Source organism: Melozone crissalis, unplaced genomic scaffold (assembly GCF_028551555.1).
Source record: "Melozone crissalis strain CALT ecotype California unplaced genomic scaffold, PUWL_Pcris_2 ptg000034l_1, whole genome shotgun sequence".
Classification (NCBI taxonomy): Eukaryota; Metazoa; Chordata; class Aves; order Passeriformes; family Passerellidae; genus Melozone; species Melozone crissalis.
In genome coordinates, this window is record NW_026535812.1 from 15,473,925 (window position 1) to 15,493,652 (window position 19,728).

The 19,728-nt window shown below is 46.5% G+C and overlaps 1 protein-coding gene across 1 annotated transcript in view; it reads right to left on the reverse strand.

Annotated features, from left to right (window-relative positions):
- Positions 1 to 3,640: 3,640 nt before the first annotated feature.
- The window catches only part of TP63 (tumor protein p63), a 100,256-nt gene continuing 84,168 nt past the window's right edge, over positions 3,641 to 19,728 (reverse strand). The window contains exons 9-15 of the mRNA XM_054282593.1: positions 19,565 to 19,701; positions 18,480 to 18,562; positions 17,397 to 17,533; positions 7,090 to 7,247; positions 6,068 to 6,212; positions 5,160 to 5,253; positions 3,641 to 3,937 (exon numbers count right to left, since the gene is read on the reverse strand). Of these exons, the coding sequence (XP_054138568.1) occupies positions 3,641 to 3,937; positions 5,160 to 5,253; positions 6,068 to 6,212; positions 7,090 to 7,247; positions 17,397 to 17,533; positions 18,480 to 18,562; positions 19,565 to 19,701 (1,051 nt within the window). The remainder of the gene's footprint in view (positions 3,938 to 5,159; positions 5,254 to 6,067; positions 6,213 to 7,089; positions 7,248 to 17,396; positions 17,534 to 18,479; positions 18,563 to 19,564; positions 19,702 to 19,728) is intronic.

A 19,728-nucleotide genomic window follows, 5' to 3' on the forward strand; every position in this document is an offset into this window, starting at 1 on the left:
TGGTTCTGTTACCACTGGATATTGATATCTGGAGTCAACTATTTCTCTAGTAACTTGGAAAAAGGGAAAAGCAACAGCAATCAGAACCAAAGAAATCAGGCAGGCATTCCCTACCCCAATTAAACCTGCTCCCAAGGGAGGTTGGGGCAGCCTCTTCTTTTAAGACCTTTGACAGGTTTTCTTTCCAATCTCCCCATTCCTAAGCATCATCCCCCAACCATAACCCATAAAAACTGTAAGACAGCCATGGGGCCCATATCAGAAACCATTGATGAAGCTGGGATGTTAATGTGGTGGTCCATGGACAGAATGAAGCTCCCAGCTGATGGAGGAGACTCCACTCCCATCCCCTTCAGGACAACCATCCCATCAGCTCTGACCTGTTTCTTCAAATCCTTGAAAGAAAAATTGAGGTGCAAAGGAGAAGGAAATGGCTTTGCTAGGATGCATAGGGTGATGCACAAAGCCTTTCGTGTAAGGCTATTTCCCAAGTGTGGACCTCAGAGGACAGCACTGACCCTGTCTGTTCCAAGCACACACACCCTCCCTCCAGCAGGACATCGAATGTGGGGCACTAACTGGTGCCCTGCTCAGAAAAAAAAAACATAAATCTGATGAAAGGCCAAAAAAAAGCCATGCCAAAGGCTGAAGACCTCACAGTTCAGCAAGAGGCTTAGGGAGGTGACCTGCTGCATCTGTCAGAAAGGCAGCAGATGAACGTGTGATGGCACTTTGGACCACACCCTCAGGACATAGAGTCTGTGGGGACAGAAAACTGTACCCATGGGCAAGGGTGACACTAAGTCCCAGCCGCTCAGAGGAGGATATTTCCAAGAAGACGCACAGGAAGGAAAAGAAGGTGCTTGGGAATTCAGTGTCATTTTCAGTTCTGGCTTTTATTGTCATTCACTTCAACAACAAGGTGTTCAAAAACACAGAGGCGCCTTGGTGCAGGTAACATGGTCATTGCTACAAGCATTGGCAGATTCTCAGCTCCATTAAGCCATAACACTTCGATGCATCAAAACAAAACAAAATCACAGCTCTACAGGGGAGGGCAAAAGCTACAGCAGTTCAAACTCACTTAAAGATTCCAGTTATACAGAAGTGGTATCCATAGTGGCATACAGTAGAAAGGTTTTCACAGCATATATTTGAATCATTAGTGATGCAGCAGAAAAGCTCCATCTCGCCGGCTGAGTTGAAAAGCAGATACTGAAATCTTGTACCGATTCTGGGCACACCATTAACTGCATTAACGTTTATAGTCAGAAGCTCCCTAGATCCTAAAATGACAGTGTCTTTTGCATCAATGTATGTACAATACTGAAGCAGCTCAGAAGGACTACATAATGGAGATGCAAAATCTTGGAGGTGAGAAGAGCACAGTCTAATTCACCTCCAGGGATTTGTAAAGTATCTGCTCTAACTCTTTCCCCACACTAACACTGCCCTGCTGAATTAATCATTGCATCAAGTCAAGAGCAGAACTACTCTCGTGCTTTGTACCATATAGAAAAAAATAAAGAGCTATAGTAAGTTCTCACACTGAGCATGTTAAATACTTTGAAATCTAGGACACTGCTCTTTGAAGTGTTACAAAATAAAATGATACCACAGGCTTTCAGTAGGTGCTCACTCCCCCCTCAACTGCAAAGTAACACAGTAATCTCAGTATGAAAAATACAAATTATTCATCCAGTGACTGGCTGTTTGTTACATTATTTGTAACCCCTTCTGCATAAAAATAATAATTAAAAAAAACAGAAAAACAAACAACAACATTTAATTGTGGTTCTGTCAGACCCAGTCGCCCAAAAAGAAATAAAACTGATCATGACGCACTGTAGGAAAACAAAAAAAATACACATACAAAAAATATTTATATACAAACTTGACAATAAACCATGTGGCATTATCATTTATAGCTAACCAAGAGGCTTGCAGAGCCACCAAAAGGCAGTCTTTGAATGCAATACAGTTCTGGCACAACAGACAGAGCACCCTAACCACACTGTACTCATTAAATTCGCAACAAAGCAGGGCCCACAAACAGCCACTGCATTGAGTCAGGAATATTTAGCTGTAGTAAGATAGGATAACAAGTCATTTAAGCTGCTTTTTACATCTTTCCCCAGCCAAATAAAAAAAAAAAAAGGCAGGCTTACTGTTAAAAAGAACAAGCCAACTTGAAAGCAGCTTGCAGAGCCTTGCTCCTCAGCTTAGGTTGTATACCTTTAAGTATCAGTACTTTGGCTAATAAAAATGTGAAAACACACATTGTTCAGTTATTCATCCACAGGACCACTGGCAGTCAGAGGAAATGCCTCAGAACACAACTGTGGTAGAACCAGTAAGGCAAAAACCAGAGAAAAATCAATTTCTCATGTAAACATGGCTTATTGTGATCACAACACTCATAGAAACACAACACTCATAATTCCCAGAAATCATCCGTGTTTTAAGGCATCTTATGGTTATTTTCGTAGTTGTTTGTCACTTAACCTATAGCAACAAACACAACCCGTTCCATCCCTTTTACAGATACATCTAAAGACAAGTCTGGCTTCCTCCCAAGTAATCTAGCATGGTCCAAACAAAAGGTAGCCTGAGTTTAGGGCAGCTCAAGTCCTACAAACTGACGTGCAGCTCTCACTCCTCCACTTAACTGGAGGCTAGGTGGGCAAAAAATCCTTATGCTAAACTAGGCAGGCTGCATGTGTGGCAAAGCCTAATTTTATAGCTTAAATGTCAGTAGTATCGCGGCATATGGTTATATGTACAGGATTACAGTATATGGTTCAAGATCCAGTGGGGACAATTGGCACGACCAGTAGTTTTATTTACACTTTCAAGCCTGAAAGAGGCAAACCAGGACATACATATGAATGTATACCCAAAACGAGGGGAACACAGCTGGCTTGGTTTTTCCAGAGAAAGTGAAGGACAAGGCAAAAGTTGAATGGAGGTGCTGTCAGCGCTGGCCTGCCCAGCAAAGTGCATGTGCCGTCTCCACTGGAGAATATTACACATGAACAGAGCACTCAGCTCCATGAGAAGAGGCTGTTTAAGTGCAGCGTTCAGCAGACTGATTCCCATTTATTTTTCAGATTGACTGTCAGTTCAGGGTTGGGTTGCTTTGGGTTTTTTGCATTTGGTTTCACTGCTGCAGTGCATTTGGGTGCTTGGCGGTTTTTTTTTTCCAGGGTTTTTGGGGGTTTTTTTAGGCTTTTTAGAATTTTATTTCAACCTTCCTGCTTTACAAAGTGGGATAGCTGCATGAGAGAAGCATATTTCAGGTCAGGGCACCCACAAGGTGTGTGAGGATCCAAAAGTCAAGAAAAGAAGACCTCTCCCCAAAGGAAAACACAAAACAAGTTGGCCTTCTCAAGAAGGTCAATGGCAGTCAAGGAAATACCACCCACCTTCCCCCTTTGCTCAGCTCTTCCCCTTGCAAGAGCTGGAGTGGAGGTTGCAGTCCAGGAGCATGACCTAGACAGCACCCAGGGCATGACTTGGCAGGAGTGAGCAAGAAGGTTCCTCCGCCCTCCATCCAGGGGTGCAGTACCAAGCAGAAGGAAGACAAATGAAGGGCTGAGCAGTTCGTGGCCGGGGCGGGGTGGAGGGGGGCCCGGGGCTCTCACTCCCCCTCCTCTTTGATGCGTTGCTGTTTGTTGCGCCGGGCGTCCATGTCGAAGTTGAAGTCGTTCCACTCGTCGCGGGGCGGGAAGGAGATGGTCTGGCGCAGCGTGAAGCGCACGGCGTCGATGACGCGCTCCCCGCGCGTCTCGCTCGAGCCCACGCTCACTGTGGAGGCGCCGCTGGGGGTGCGCAGCAGGTGGGGAGGGGAGGAGAAGTCATGGAGCTGCCGGTGGTCCAGGATGCCCTTCCAGATGGCATGGCGGAACTGCTCCGGGATCTTGAGGCTCACCAGATCCTGCAAGGCAAAGAGCAGGGCTTAGCGGGGGGTCCCAGGGCAAGCTGGGCTCCAGGAGCGAACACAGCCTCTGGGCCACCGAGAGCCACCACAGCTCTAAAACCCAGGTGGGCACGAAGCACAGCAGAAGACAAACCACCACTCCTGGAAGTAGGCATTTGTGGCCACAAGGCAGCAACGGCCTGTTTTGAAGGCACAAATTCCATTTTTAAGTTGTACAAAACACTTGTTCATGCATAAGACGTGGTGGCCTACAGCTAGAAGCTTAACTGGACTGCAAGGCCTCCAAGACAACCTCAGGTAGATCTGCTGGCTGTCAGTGGTGGGAGATACTGGGCTGCTGAAGGTCAGTGGGCTTGAAAACTTCCATGTTAATTACAAAGCCTGCAAAAGGATTTTAGAACCCAAGCCTGAGCTCCAGTATCCAGAGCTCTAGGTGTCACTCTATAGGAACTGTCTTAATTACTTTAACATAACCAAATTTAGTAACAGACACATAGCCTTAGAAAACCTGTACTTTGAGGCCCCATCATTTCTGGTGCAAAACATGAGAGTTGCATGACCTAAACTCTGGGATACACAGTATTAGCTTCTGAAAAAATGAGCCACCAACTTCAGTTAATTTGGGTCAGTTTTTCTAATTAGAACAGCAACAAAAGGAAGGCAGCCCATGCTAGGGAGCAACAGCACCACAGTCTCCCAAAGTCTTGGGGGAAAAAAATGGGACAGCCAGCTCAGAAGAGAGCAATGGCCCTGGAGAGGAAGCAGCAACCCTGCAGCAAAAGCCATGCAAGAGTAAAAAAGTGAAAACAACAAACAGGGATGAGATGCCAGTGGCAAGGGAAGATGATTAAGGTAAGCCCAGAAAACAGAAGCAGGGAGGGAAAATTGCAGACCACTTCTGGAGAGCCTACTTGTCTGCAGGCAAGTGAGGTGTAAACTGAAACCAAGCCTTGCAGAATTAACAGGCGCATGGGCTGGGGCCACTTCAGGGGCTCAGACAGACAGAGCTGGGGAAGGGGAGACACTTTCTCTGTGCCAGGCAAGGCAGTTACAGTGCTGGCCCCAAGTCCAGCCTCTCTTCACCTCACAACATCTCTTCTCTATGTGCAACAGCCTTGAATCAAACTAATAAATAAAAGTATACAGAGTCTGGATTTCTGACCTGTTCCTAAAGCAGGGCCAAGAGCACAAACAAAGGAAATGGTGAGGAGTTACTTACATCCATGGAGTAATGCTCAATCTGATAGATGGTGGTCAGCCCCTGGGTCGTGAAATAATCCACACAGGATGAGCAGCCCAACCTCGCTAAGAAGCTGCAGAGGAGGAAGGAAGGAAGGAGAGAGAAAATAGGATCACCCTGGCTGCAACAGCCCAAACCACAGAAAAACCAAACACTCAGCCAATCTGCAGCAACAGGAAACAAAGCTTTCACCCTTGGCTTGACCTCCTCCAAGATATCCCAGGCCAGCAAGCCACATCGCTGCCACATCAAACGAGGGAGTCCTTCAGCTCAGCACCCAGCAGACAGCCCTCATGGCAGCATCTTGCCTAAGTCAAGAGCCAGTGCTGCACAGCCTGGGTCTCGAGGCAGGAGGGCTCACACAGACCCTCCTGCCAGGTCATGTCACCCAGAAGGTGGCTGAGCCCATGGCAGCCTGGTGCATGCACAGAGGCCTTCAGCAAGGCATGGAGTCTAGGGCTCAAACACATCATGCACTGCCAATCAGCACATTCTTCTCTGAGTGTAAAGGATTCCTCATTTATGGGCAGCATCTTTCAACTGGTTTGACCTCACAAAGGGCAGAGGGGCTTCTGACCCCAGCCACGGCTTGTCAAGGGGCCAGAAGGGAAAAAAAGAAAAGAAATGTTTGCAAGACAGCCTGGCACCCTCAAACTCCACCAGTCCAACAGATGCTGCATCCCTCAGCTTTCTTGCAGTCCTAACATCCCTGTTTCTCTCAGCTCCTCAGAGGTGGGGATTTGAGGCTTGGTGCCCAGAGGGTACCAGCCTCAGGACTGCCAAGAGCCCAGTGGGATCCAGTGCTCCAGGATCATTCAGGCTCCAGACCCATTCAGGGCTCTCTCCCTTGGCGTGGGCAGTGTGCCGGGCAGCCTGCTCCCGCTCACCTGACGATGCTGCAGTCTGAGGGGTATGGAGGAGGGGGGGTGCAGTGGGACGTTGAAGGCATGGAGAGGGGAGGAGGCAGCGCCTGCGTGGGGCTGAGGCCATTCATGTCACCGGTCATGGCCATGTGGGTGCCCATCATGGGAACTGGAGGAGAGAAGAAGGAGGAGCACATTGTTACCCAGGCATGCCCAGATCCCGGCTTCGCCCACAGCACAGCACCCAAGGACAGCACCCACAGCTGAAGCAGCCTGAAATCCCCTGTAAAACCCTGCACATGACAAGCTCATGAGAAGTTTCAGGCAGAGCCAAGGACCAGATGACAGACAGTCCTTCTGGAGCTCTCTCCTCACAGGAGAAAGTGCCACTGTCACGTCACCTTCCCTCCCAGACAGGCTGGATAGAAACCCTGGCTTGCCCTGCCACAGAAGAGGAGCAGGACAGAGCCAGCAGAGTAACCCAATACAGCAGCCAAAGAGCTTTGTTTTCACAGACAGCAAGAGCACCAGAAGGGGCTCAGCAACAGGTGTGGGCAAGAGTCCAGCTGTTTTGAAATAAATGAAAAAACAAAACACCAACCAAAAACGCCCCAACAAAACTCAGCCCCAGAACCATGTCTGTCATCCTGGATTTACAGGGCTGCTGAGCACACAGCAGCAGCCAGGAGGAACAGAACTGTGAGATGTTTCCTTTAAAATTAAGAACTGTCTTAATTTAACTGAGGGGAAAAATGCTGCCAACGTTTGCATCTCTGCTGGGAAAGGAAGAAGAAACAAGTCTCGAAAGCCAGAGGACAGTGCAGCCAGCTAGATCTGCAGCAAGAAGCAGCTCTGATCGCCCTGTGAGGCTCTGAGCAGGATGCTGAAGCCTTGCCCTGTGGCACACTAGCGAGCAATATTTATTTGGCTCTGCAGGTTTACAGCGAATGACTCCAGGCTCTCCAGCTTCACACTAGCCATGTGGAGATGCCAAGTCTCCTTGTCCAGACAAGCAGGGAGGAGAAAGAGGAATAAGAGTTTCTTACTGTTGGTTCCCATGCTGTCAGGGATGGTGGTTGGGGTCAGGGCGTTGCGCTGCTGGGGGTTGATGAGCTGGCTGACTGAGGGCAGCTTGTTCATGCTGTTCATCTTGCTGAGAGGTGGAGAGTTGGAGCCATACGAGGACTGTGACTGCATGGAGGTCCTGCAAACCAAGGAGATGTTAGGACAGGGATCAAACACAGCAGCTGGTTATTGAGAGTATGCACCCAAAGGGCTACATGGCCAGGGAAATCACTGATACCACAGGATCATCACAGAGAAAGATCCTTGGAAAATGAGCCAAGAGGAAATAAGAGGTTTCCCAGATATTCTCAGCACTTTAAAAAAGTGAAATACCAAAAAAGGGAAAGCTTAAATTTTAGCTGAAACTTTTTATTTAAGGAGAAGTGTGTATGCAAGTTTTTCAGCTGAAAAGAATACATGGAATGCCAGCAAACATGTGCCAAGATTTGAAGAGTATTTTAAACTCTCCTTGTAGTCAAAAACTTTTTCATAGGAACAAGAACTGGAGAAACCATTTCAAACCATCCTAAACACCTCTGAAACCTGACTGAAGAAACAGTTTTCAGTTTGGGTCTGCTTATCACCTTGTCTTTTCCAAAATTCCTAGTTGTAACAGCCAGACGCTCCTTGCTCAAGGCAGATTCCATGCACTTCAAGGACCACTACTGAGATGGTCAGAGCTGCCTGGGATGCCAACAGGGAGCTTTTGTTGGTGTTAATGCAAACCTGGTATCCAAGCCCTGCAGGCTGCTTGCAAAGAGGATCAGGTTCCTGCTACCACCCGACAACAGCACTAGCCTCCCTCAAGTCCATCCAGCCCCAAACTCCACTCAGCATACTCATGGAGTGGGCCAGAGAGCCTTGCCAGAATCCCTGCTGCCCAGCCCGAGGGTCCCAGCTGCAATCCTGCCATGTCAGTGATCCAGACTGCCAAGACTGTGCTGCTTCTGAAGGGCAGCCCAGCTCCAAGATCGAGTTACAGCTGTGGCATCCCATCTGCAGTGGGGTCCTATGTGGGACATGCAGAAAATTAGCATTAAAGCTGGCCCAACAGCACAATTGGCATAGCACTGCCATGCCACAAGGGAGCAGGTTTTTCTCTCTCTGACACCAGGGGCATTTGTAGGACTGGGCAAAGGTTTGGGAATGTGCCTCCTCCCCAGGCACAAGTACCCTCAGGCTGTGGTCACCCTGCAGAGCAGAGGTCACAGAGCCCAGCACTCCTATCACACTGACCCCACAGTGAGTGTCCAAGGGCACATTCCCATCTTAGTTCCCACTGGGAAACTTGTTCCCATCTGGGTATAAACTGGTTACACCAATTGCTGGGAACTGGCTTTTCTTCTATGCAAATAAAATAATTATTACTCCAAATAAGCAAAGTGTAAAAGGAAAGAAAAGGCTTATTCCTAGACAATTTATTAAAACCTTCAGCATTCAAGGTCAAGTTCCACACAATTACATTGTCTCCAGCTTCCTGCACTTTCAAGACTTGCAGTGTTGGGTGGAGAAAACATCTATGCTAACAGGCTAGAGTATCTAAGGCCCTGAAGAAATGTTACCTAATTACACAATTACAGGAGGTGCAGATGGGTGTGAACTGTCCTTTGGCAGTGAAGATGCAGGACAAGATCCAGCAAACTTCACAGACTCAAGGAAGTGGAAAGCACAAGAAGCTTCACAAATTAATATTAACAATGGCAGCAGCTCCCAAGGGGAAGTGAAACCGAGCCATGAAGTTCAGACCTGACTTTTCAGAGTGAAGGGAAAGATTCAGATCTGACATTTCAATTCCCCAATTATGAAAGTTGAGGTCAGCCATGAAATTCAAGTCAAGCTGACACCACCCTTAGCCCAAAAGGCTTCTGGATTTAGGACCAATGAGTATTTTACTTCATGGGTTCATGCACTTATCTTAAGGTTCAGCTGAAATTAACACACACCTGAAGAGTCTATTAAGGCAAAATCTGCATGATCTGCAAGTCAGGAGGTCAATGAACACAGCAAAACTCCAAATCAAATCAACAAAGGCTTCCCAAAGGACACCGAGTTGCATTGTTTGAGGTCAGCAGTGGGCCTACCTTTGCCCTCTGCACCATCAGTAGTGATCTCAGCAAAGCTAATTAGGAGACTACAAAATACTTGGGGGTAAAAGAAAAACAAAAAGCAATCAAACACAAGCCAACCAAAACTTTAGAAAACAAAGGTATACTTTAACATATAGCTTAGGGACTCCATGCTTATCTCATTCACACTCATAAGAGTCAAGATTACCATCATCAAGTTCAAGGGAGTAAAACAGAAAAAAGCATTCTTCTTTGTACCCACACTAGTTTCAACTAAGCTATTCCATCCCATGAGCAGATGTTTAAAAGGCCATCTAGCCAAAGAGAAGTCTCAAGATAAACCAAGATGCAAAATTTTATTGAAAATTAATGTCACACATCAATATAGCAAGAGCCTTAGAAACACAAGAAAATGTTTTTGGTATTAAGCACAAGGACTACATGGTGTTTGAGGACCCATTTAAAATATATTGCTTTTTTTCCTCGATTTTTAAAAACAGATACAAGAATGTCATGCACAGTGATTTTCATTAAAATTTTACTTACTAGGTCTCAAGAAAGATTAGAAGTCAGAGCATTAACATTTCTTTGATATCAATGCCAATGAAATGCATTTTAATATCAAGGTATAAGGGCTTCAATTAAGAGACTATTATACTACTTGGAACAGTCTGATACAAAAGGCACTGAGTCACATTCTGCAACTGAGTTTTCTCTCTTCAAGAGGCTATGTAATTATTTAGCAAATAACATTTGTAGTTATGCAAGCTCATATGAGGGCAATCAGTCTCTCATGCTTCAAGGCATATACCAATCATCTCAAGAGGTCAGGAAGGAACTTTCTTGTCCCATATATGAACAAAGTTCAGTTCACAGCCTCGTATAACTCTACATTTTCCCAGCTCACTGGATACCAGCCCTTCACCAGAGACAGCAAACTGCTGGGACAAACACACTACCTGACTGAGCAGACTAGAGTCCTTGTTGGCTAGAGGAGCATACAGCCATGTCAGCAGCCTTAAATTACATCAAAGGTTCATTAAATGCAATTGGGCAGATCAGGCTCAGAGTTTAAGATTTCACCCAAGCCCCTGTGCCTGCAGACCCAGAGCCAGTCAGTGCAGACACACAGGTAGAATCAGAGCTGCCCAGTTCTGTGTCTGCCCTCTCTTTCAGCAGCCACACCAAGGATCACATCCCAGGTTCACACAAGGCCAGAGTGCTCATGGACAGTGGTTTTTAAAGCAAGGCTTCCCACAGGGCTGTGTAACACTGGGGTGTCACTGGTGTAGTCTAATAAGGGCACACAAGTGACACAGATGCTGCTCAGTTTCATTCCTCTGCTTTGAAGGCCCATGAAGCAGCAGGGCACTGAAAAGCAGAGAGATGCCCTTATTGTCCCCATCCCAAACTACTTCTATTCTAAAGCAAACAACAGTGCATCTTTTCAACCACTCCACAACCACACACAGTGGGTTTGAAGGCTTGGTACCTCACTGGGAGCAGGGAAAGGTGGAGCTCCAGCAGTTGCTGGGCAGACAGGAACTACAGCACAGGGCCAGAAGTGGCAATAATGACTCCCCTTAGATTTCAGGTATGGGAATTTCCCCAGGCAGGCCATGGATGCAATCTGCTCTCCAGGGAATGGAGCTGTAATACAGGGAGTGGATATATATCAAGCAGTTGACACAGACTGATATGACCTGAGTACCTGATAAGGCCCAATTAGTCCACTTGGTTATTCCTTGAAAGGAAAAGGCTTATTTTCCTGAAGACACAGAGATGGCAAAGAAGCAGTGAAAAGACAGCTGGGATAAAATTTTCATTTTACCTGCAGAGGACAGACTACAAAGCAACTCAAATTGCTTTCAGCTCCAGGTATTTGATAAAAGAAAAAAAGAATAGCACCTTCTAATATAACCACCTGTAGTTGGAAAGCAAATCAAGTCACCACTAAGATCAGCATCACAATCATCATCCTCTTACAGCCAAGTGGGACAAATCATAAAGGCTTTCCAGAAAACAACAGGATCCAAATAATTTACATTCTTGTTCAGTGGAAGTCTGGGATGTTGTATTGCCCATTACAGTACAAAGCATTTCCTAGAGGCCACACCAAATGATGAACTAGAATCTTCCAGTGCAGGCTGTGGATGCCTCCTCAAACTTGCTGGTGAACAGGTCCAGAAGCAGTGCTCTAAATACAGATCAGTATATCCCTGTCACAGTACTTCCATATTGCCATCCAGAAGCAGAAAAAGCAAAAATCCAAGAATAAACCTTCACTGGAAGAACAGAAAATAGTGCCAAATACAATCCTATCTCCGGGCTGCATTTACAGTTCAGGTTCCCACCTCTGACAGGGAAAGGAATCACATTGCCTTTCTTTTCCCAAATAAAAAGGCACAGAATAATAGTGACCTGCTTTGTGATCTCAAAGAACTTCCTGGAATTTCCAGGCAAGGTAACAAGGCACTTGATTTTAATTAGCTTTACACAAGGAATGACCATAGAGCTGCAACTGTATGAAACAGGCACTGCTGGTGCTTAATTACCTGTTATTTATAGACTTAACCCCAGTTTTGGGGGCTCTTTTCCATCAGCCCTCCTCCACACTGCTATGGTAGAGCAAGTGTTGCTAAGACATTGGAGATAGCCAGAGATGGGATATGGCTCCCAAAGGGGATGTCAGTACAACTTATCACCTGCTCAGATCCCTGCTTTGCTGCCTGGAAGCAGATGTTGTGATGGTCAGAGAGAAGAGTCTTCTCCAACTGCATCAGGCTTTTTTTCCAGAGACAGAGTTTAATAAAAGCAGTGTAAGAATTTACAAGTCCTTGCTGAGAAAAAGTCTTCTGTGCAGGAACCCAGAAACACTTCAGACACAGTCAGCAAGACCCTCTGGTTGCAGGATTAATGTGCAAGGTGGACATGGCCTGAGGCCACTTGGCTGAGTCAACTGCAACATGTGATGACACTGCTTTCCTTTGAACTATGAGGCTTGGAGAGATGGGGCAAAAGATAGGAGGGTTGATGAAAATGTTAAGGCAACATCTAAACTTCTGAACATCTGTAAGGAGAGGGGCCAGCTCCAACCCCTTTCCACAGCTAGGGCACTAGGGAGTTTTGGACACCCTGGGCTGCAAAAGGACAGGGACACTGGGCACACATGGATAGCATTACAACTCTACCACTCATTCAACTTGTGCAGCTCAGCCCACCACTTGGGTCAAGCCCACAGAGTCAGAACTCCCAAGTTCAATAAAGCTGAATAAAGTCAGCAGAGCTGGTGCAAAGTCAAGGTTACATGGCCATCCTTACAATTCTGATGTACTTTACATCAGACCCTTTAGGGTGGAAATAAGTGGAAACAACTCATGATGCCAAAGTCAAGGGCTTTTCTGCAGAAAAAAAAAGTTTTCTTAGCAGTGCCAGTTCATATAATTATTACCTCTCCCTGTCCAGCAGTACAAAATACATCATCTACTTATACTAGTGCATGACCAGCACTGAAACAGGCCAAACTGACTACCACAGACCATTTAAACACATATCCTCTGCTTCCATCCCCCCAGTCCATGGACACATTTTTTTAACTTAAACAAGACAAAAGGCATTTTAAAATTGAGACCTGCTCAGAGAAACCCTGCCGAGTTTCACAAATACAGAAGTAAGAAGAAAGAGTATTAACACGTTACAAAAATGTTACACCAAGGGGAGAAAAGTTACACCAAGACAGACGAAATCGTGGTTCCCGACCTTGCAAAGCTATAGGTCACAGCTAAGAGGTCTGTACAAGTGTCTGTTGTTTTTGCAAAGTTTGAGTCCCTTCAGAAGTTTGCTCTCACTATTCACTCTGCTGCTATCAGGCTGTGTATTTGCCCCACTGCTCCTAGTCCTGCCAGCTGGGCAGAGTGACCCTGCCAGCTCGGTTTAGGGATATACTGATGGGTTTGGGGGGCTGGAATGTTTTAGGATGGCATCGGTCTGTTTGGGAGGGTCTCTCCTTGAGTCCATGAGTTCACTCCTGAAGCAGGCCGAAAGGAGACTGTAAAGAAGGAACCAGAGAAAAGAAAAAGATGAATGTACAGGACCCTTTGCCAGCCACCAAGAGAGAAACAGTTACTTTCCACCTTCATGATCACAGCATGGGCTTTCAAAGAGGGGAAAAAGCAGATGTCTTAGCACCTACAGTGAGGGTATGTAACAGGGAGATTCAGAAAGCTGGAAAGCCCCAGGCACAAGCGAGTGCTTGGCAAGGAAGGGAAAACAACCAGCTGATAGAGAAACCTGATGCTGTCCTAGTCTCATGGGTACAAATAAGGCCCTGATAATGTTTCCAGTGACAAATGTAGGAGGAATAAAAGCACTCAAAGAGGAAAAGGAGTAGCAGCTTCCATTGAGTCCATTTCTAACTACAATCACTTCAAACTCAGAAGCTGGTGCTAGAGAGGGAGAACAGTGCCTATGGGCCATACTGATTACAGCTCAACTCTTCTCCTTTGAGAAGCTGAGGGGTCCCTGGGGCCACCAGCTGATGCAGAGTGCACTGCATCCTCAGAGCCCATAAACCACCTCTTTCTACCTGGTTCCTTTCATCTTGGCCATTCTGTAGTGAGAACACTATCCAGGTGCCTGGAGTTCACATGCAAGCACAGCACTACAAAACCAAACCAAATCATGCAAAATCCACTGTTAGCTTTCACACCAAAAGTGAGATTAATGAGGTGAAGGTACAAAGAATGCCTTCCCCACCAGCCCCCTTCCCACAACAGCAAGCACTGGCATCCTTGCAGCTCAGCTGGAGCACTCCAGGCACTGGATACCTCGGTCACAGCTCACTAATGAGGTTAATTCCTCCTCATTTGGATAGTGAGTTGTGCTGCTCACTAGTCTGAAAGGCAGCCAGCGGGCTCCTAGCTGCAGCCCTGCTGATAGGAAAGAAATCTTTGCTGGGTACAAGATCCCACTTGGATGTAAGAGCCCCCTTCTTGGTAGCCATTGGAAGACTTTGTGAAAACCCTTCAATCACAGGAATGGGGCTGGGTGTTCCTTATGAACTTTATGGGTCTCTTCCAATTTGAAATATTTTGTGATTCTCTGCTGTAGGAAACTGAAATACTCATAGTTTTGAAAACAGTGCTCAGCAGAGTGAAACCCACTACATGAAAAAGTGTTTCCTAATGAAACCCTTAAAGACTGTGCAGGTAACTGTGTGGGAATATTGATGGCAAACATTTCAGGGTAATGAGGAAACATTCCCTCCCCAAAGCATGAGCCACCTCTGATCTCTCTGGCAGGAATAATCATCTGGCAAATCTGTGTTTTACACAAATGGTAGCAGACTATGAACTCCTCTAAATAAATGTGTGTGCTGCAGTTCAAGTAGGGACCCAAGGATTTGACAGTGAAAAAGGAAGAATAGAAATTGAAAGGAAAAAACCCAACAACTTCACATCTATGATCATGAAGGTATTTGGCATAACAGTAAATAGGAGAAAACCATGCACAAAGGAACAAGCAGAGAGAGGAGATGAGACAGAGAAATACTGTGGTCTGGCACAATGTAGAGCTTTGCAGTATTTTGGTCATCTAGTGGGACACAGGAATTCTGATTGTCACCAGATTTGTCCTTCCTATTCCAGAACAGTCAGACATCTGCTGGCCTGTCAAATGCAGTGCTGGTCTGTATGTGCACAAGAGCCATTATACAGTAGTTTTTAATCTGTCATTTTGGAGAACAATCTTTCACCGTGATCATCTCAACCTTACTTTTCTTACTCTTCAAAAAAGATGAAGCTTTTCATGTTATAGGAGTGACAGGGAAAACTCTTTCCACACACCTAGACAGCTTCTCTATGTTAAAGACTGCCCCAAAAAGTAAACTGAAAAATCCAGTAGTTCCTCCATCAAGGTGTTACTCTGGAACACATGTGGATGCTGCTTCATTTTGAGAAGGAAGAACCAAAGGCAACTTAAAAACATTCCATTCCCACAGAGCCCTGCTAGGACCCACAGCTTCCAGCACATTCCACCTTGGTCACAGCATACACACTTTCCCAGCTCCCACTTTTCACATGGGAAAGTGACCAAACATGAACCGGGACCAAAATTTCAAAGTACATCCCTGCATACAAAGTGAAAGGCCAGAACAGACTCAAAAAGGAGCCCCTGTGCTCCTGAGTTTGGCCACTCTGACAAGGAAGCAGTGGCAAGACATCTCCCAGCAACCTGCTCACATCCAAGGCTGCTCTTATGCCAACCATTCCCTACAAAGCAGCTGCTCTCCCCACCCTCACATTGACACCTGAGGCTCCTTTTTTGAGGTGCAATTGCATCTTTGAGTCTTTTCAGCCTAAACATCCCTTTGCCCTGAACACATTCCTTCAGATATTAAACCATACCATGGATTACTAAAGAAAAAGCACCAAAACCCAAAGTGCACCTAAGAAACTGCCTGAATATGCATTTCAGCACAGAGGACACTGCTTGAGCAGGCTGTGGACAGAGACAACTGCAGCAGCTCTGGACAAATACTAGAAGTTATTTTTCTCCATGCTCCTGGCACCCTTTAAGGCTCTTAATCTTTCTCCCCTGCATGAGCACACTCAGCAACTGAGAAAAATGAGTATATAACTGGACAAGTGCCAGGAAACATGCCAAAAGAAGTTTCATTAAATTAAATGGCTGAAGTTCTACATGCGGCTCTTAAAGGTAACACAAATACCAACCTCATTTGCCAGGAACCTATTCTACTGATATAGAAAGAATGAAAAAAGTAATCATGGCAAAGCCAACTGTCAGCACCAAGGGAAAGCTGTCATCTGCTGCTGTCCATTTCTGCTTACAAAACCATTTCTCAGCTGAAATGGTTGTGGTTCAGGTGAAGCTTTGAAGACAAGCAGTAGAGCACACAAATGCCACAATGCCTAGGAGCTAGTAAACACAAGCTATAGTATACACAAACAGTTCAGATGACTGATAAAAGTAAATAACAATAATGAGATTTTTAAGTACCCCAAAAAAAGAGTCCAGAGCCCCTGGATGCTCCAGACATTTTGGCAGAAGGCTTTTCTCACACCTCCACAAGACTCCAGCTGACACTAAAAACACACAGGCCGAAATGTGAACACATGCAGAGATCTGGCAGAAAGCTGTGGTATTGCAGAAGTCCTGAGACAAGGCCAAGGCACTGAAATAAATCCCTATAGGCTCAAGTGGGACTTATGTGGTGCCTTGGCCCCATGCTAACCTCTGCAGAGGAATGAGTTATAGCCACAGCCTCCTGACACGAGATCCCAGCACTGCCGCTGGCAGCCACCTACAGCCCGGGGCCATTTGCTGTCACCTGAGACAGCAGGTGAAGCAATGCCCATGGATGACACTGCTCACTGCAGCCTGGGAAGTCATTCTCTGCCCAAGCCTCAGACTGCAAAGCTTTGGGAACCCAGACACCTATCTGGCCTTTCTTTTCCCCATCCTCTTCACACTTGCAGCACCCAGAGTAATCCCTGCCAGCTGAGCTCAGAAAGGATGGAAAATTTCTCATGAGCAATGTGAAGAGTCATCTGGCAAAGTGAGTTTGTGACAATACTTCAGAAGTGTATAGAATCTTTTTTTTTTTTGAAGTGTCCACTAGCTGCAAAGGAAATTTTTTGTGTTTCAGCTTTGCTCTTGACTTTCATCTGCCTGTTTTACAGCTGAACAATGTGAAGTGTCTGAAACACCAGCCCTCCAATGCACTGCAGTGGGGTGCAAGCACTCAGCTGAGCTCGTGCTCACAGTCCCAGCTCTAGACACTCTTAGCAAGGTGGTCAGATGGATACCCTGGAGAAGGCACTGGAGATGCTTCATGTTTGCTGCCATTCCCATGAGCAATGGGACAGGAGTGCACCCATGCCCCAGCCAGGATGGGCACACACAGCAGGGTTCTGACCACAGGCTGCCAATGGCTCTGCCCTGGGCTCTGGCTGGAAGTCAAATGAGGCACTGAGCCCATCCTGATTCACCCTCTAAGGCCAGAAGTTGAAATATGTGGGATGAAAGACTAGAGAGGGACCTTGCCAGCAGTCAGGACGCGCACTGGGGGAAGCAGGACTGCTTTGTCCCACTGCTCAGCCCTCAGCTGAGCACTGTGTCCCAGTGAACATCTGTGCAGAAACCTTCTGTGTCTCTCTCCTCTCTGCCCCCTGCACTGACACTGCAAGCACACTGGTACTCACTGCTTCTGGAGCAAGTGCTGGTGCTGTTGCTGCTGCTGCTGCCTGTAGGTCTCAATCGTGTGCTGGGGAAGGAACTGCATCAGCTCCAGGGACTCTTTGATCTTCAACAGCATTTCGTAGGTCTCCCGTCCCCTCACCTGGGTCACAGGAAAAGGACAGGGATTGGGGGGAAAGAAAAGCTTTAAAGGATTGCATTTATAGACCTCATTGACAGTCACCTTAGAAAGTCTTCAAAACGTCAAGTAAACAACCAGAGCAGGATGCAAATAATCTGTTTATACTGTTTGCTCACACAATAAAAATGCTAGCTCTGTTCTAGAGGTGCAGCAAATAATGCTGAAGAGTGATAATCTCACACTGCAGGCTGATGAACATCTTGGGGCTGTCATATGGCTCAGTGTGAATCTATGCCAGCCAAAAGCAACATTCTGATCCAACCTATTTAGACAGAAAATATCTTTATTTGCCTCAGATGTAAGCAGATCTGGTGCTGAATCTTACATGCCCTCAGAAAAGGCATCACATAAATTTGGGAGCTGGGTTTGGCTCTCCCTTCTTCTTCAAGCATACCATGACTTGTGATTTAAGCAACTAAACATGGCTCATGGGAAGGAGGTAAATGGCCAATTAGAGACAATTCTTGCCCTTTCCGAGTCTGCATAATAATACAGCATATTTCACTTCTATCACTGCATTTCAATTGCAATACAGATAAAAGCCACAGAAGCATCCACCTATCAGTAAGACAACACCCAGTCTTCTAGAGAATGTCATTTCTGGGTCTGTGGCACATGATCTGAGGAGGAAACCTGGTTATATCTCAAAGACAGTGTTTCCACCAGGACAGAGAGATCCCCTGCAATATTCTCATATGACTTGCATAAACCATTCTTAGCACCTAGTGGGATTTTTAATATTGTTTCTTTGGAATATGTATTTCAAATTAGTAGTCATGGAATTAAAGAAAATAAAAACTATTCTGTCACACCTCAACCCCATCCTCAGTTCTTTCTGAAGTCTAGGTGAACCTCAAATCACCATTAGAAATACTAGACATAGGGTAAATAAAAAGAGAGAACTCACTGGCAAGTACAAGAGCTCATCATCTGGGGAACGTCTTTTTTTGATAGATGTCATCTGTATGCCATGAGTTCCTTGTCGAAAAGCTGGAAGAAAAACCCCAAAGACACCCCATTAACAAAAAAGAAAGGGGGGGAGAGGGAGGAGAGTAGCATACAAAGAAGCAAAAGGCAAAAAGAGAGATACAAAAGAGATATGAAGTGCATGACCAGCTCAGATCTGCAGTGCTCTGAAGGGATCTCTGCCTGAGCCACTCCAGAACTGTCCTTGCAGCTCCTGGCTCCTTAAGGCAGACACGATTGCAGATGCTGGCTGGCCATGTCACCTGGAGAAACATATCAGCCAAGGAGCGCTGGATATATGACAAAACCCTGGCAAGCCACACTTTGAACAAGTGCTGGCTCTTTACAGGAAAATTACAGAAAGTTTTGGTATTACAAGGCTCACAAGCTGTTGGTGAACCAGTGATCCATGAAGGTGAGACCATTGGCAGGGAGCAGAACTCACTGAGAAAACAAAGCTCTTCTGTAGTCTGCCTCCAGTCATAACCTGTGCCTGCTGTTCAGCCTGCTGCCTCCACTGAGTACAGGGGAAACCAAAGGTGGATTTCCACACCCTGCATGTTCAGTGAGGACCCGGCTCCCTTCAGAGCACAGAGAGGCTGCTTGCCAGGGGGTCTGCAATGCACAGCAGGGTTTGTGTGCAGTCTCAGTCTAGATCCCTGTGGCTGGATGACACCTGCCACAGCACAGAAGACTGGCTAGATGAAGCAAAGAATAACAGCATGACCCCAAACAAGCAGTAAAGGTTCAAAAGGTTAGAGTTCCAGACATACAACTGGAAGCTGGCAAATAAACACCCCCTCCACTCACCATGGCAGGGCTAATCTAACACCAGCAATGCTGCAAGGGAGCCCACACACCCAGACTGTCAAACACTGCTTTGTGAACACCAGCTCAGTCTCTAGGCTGATACACCCTGGGAGAACAGATGCCCTCCTGCCTGCAAGCCCATGCACAGCACCACTCTGTCCCCGTGGCACAAGCACCCCAAGACAGCCCCCTCTGCCCAGCTGTGCAGCTACTTACGGCGCTTCGTACCATCACCATTCTTTGTGCTGTCGGACACTTGCTGCTTGCGGATGCTGTCCTCGTCTGCCTTGCGGTCTCTGCCCGGGCAGGCACAGATACGGGCTTCGAAACAGCGGCGCCCCAAGACCTGCCCACTGCGAACAGAGGTGAGGACAAACATC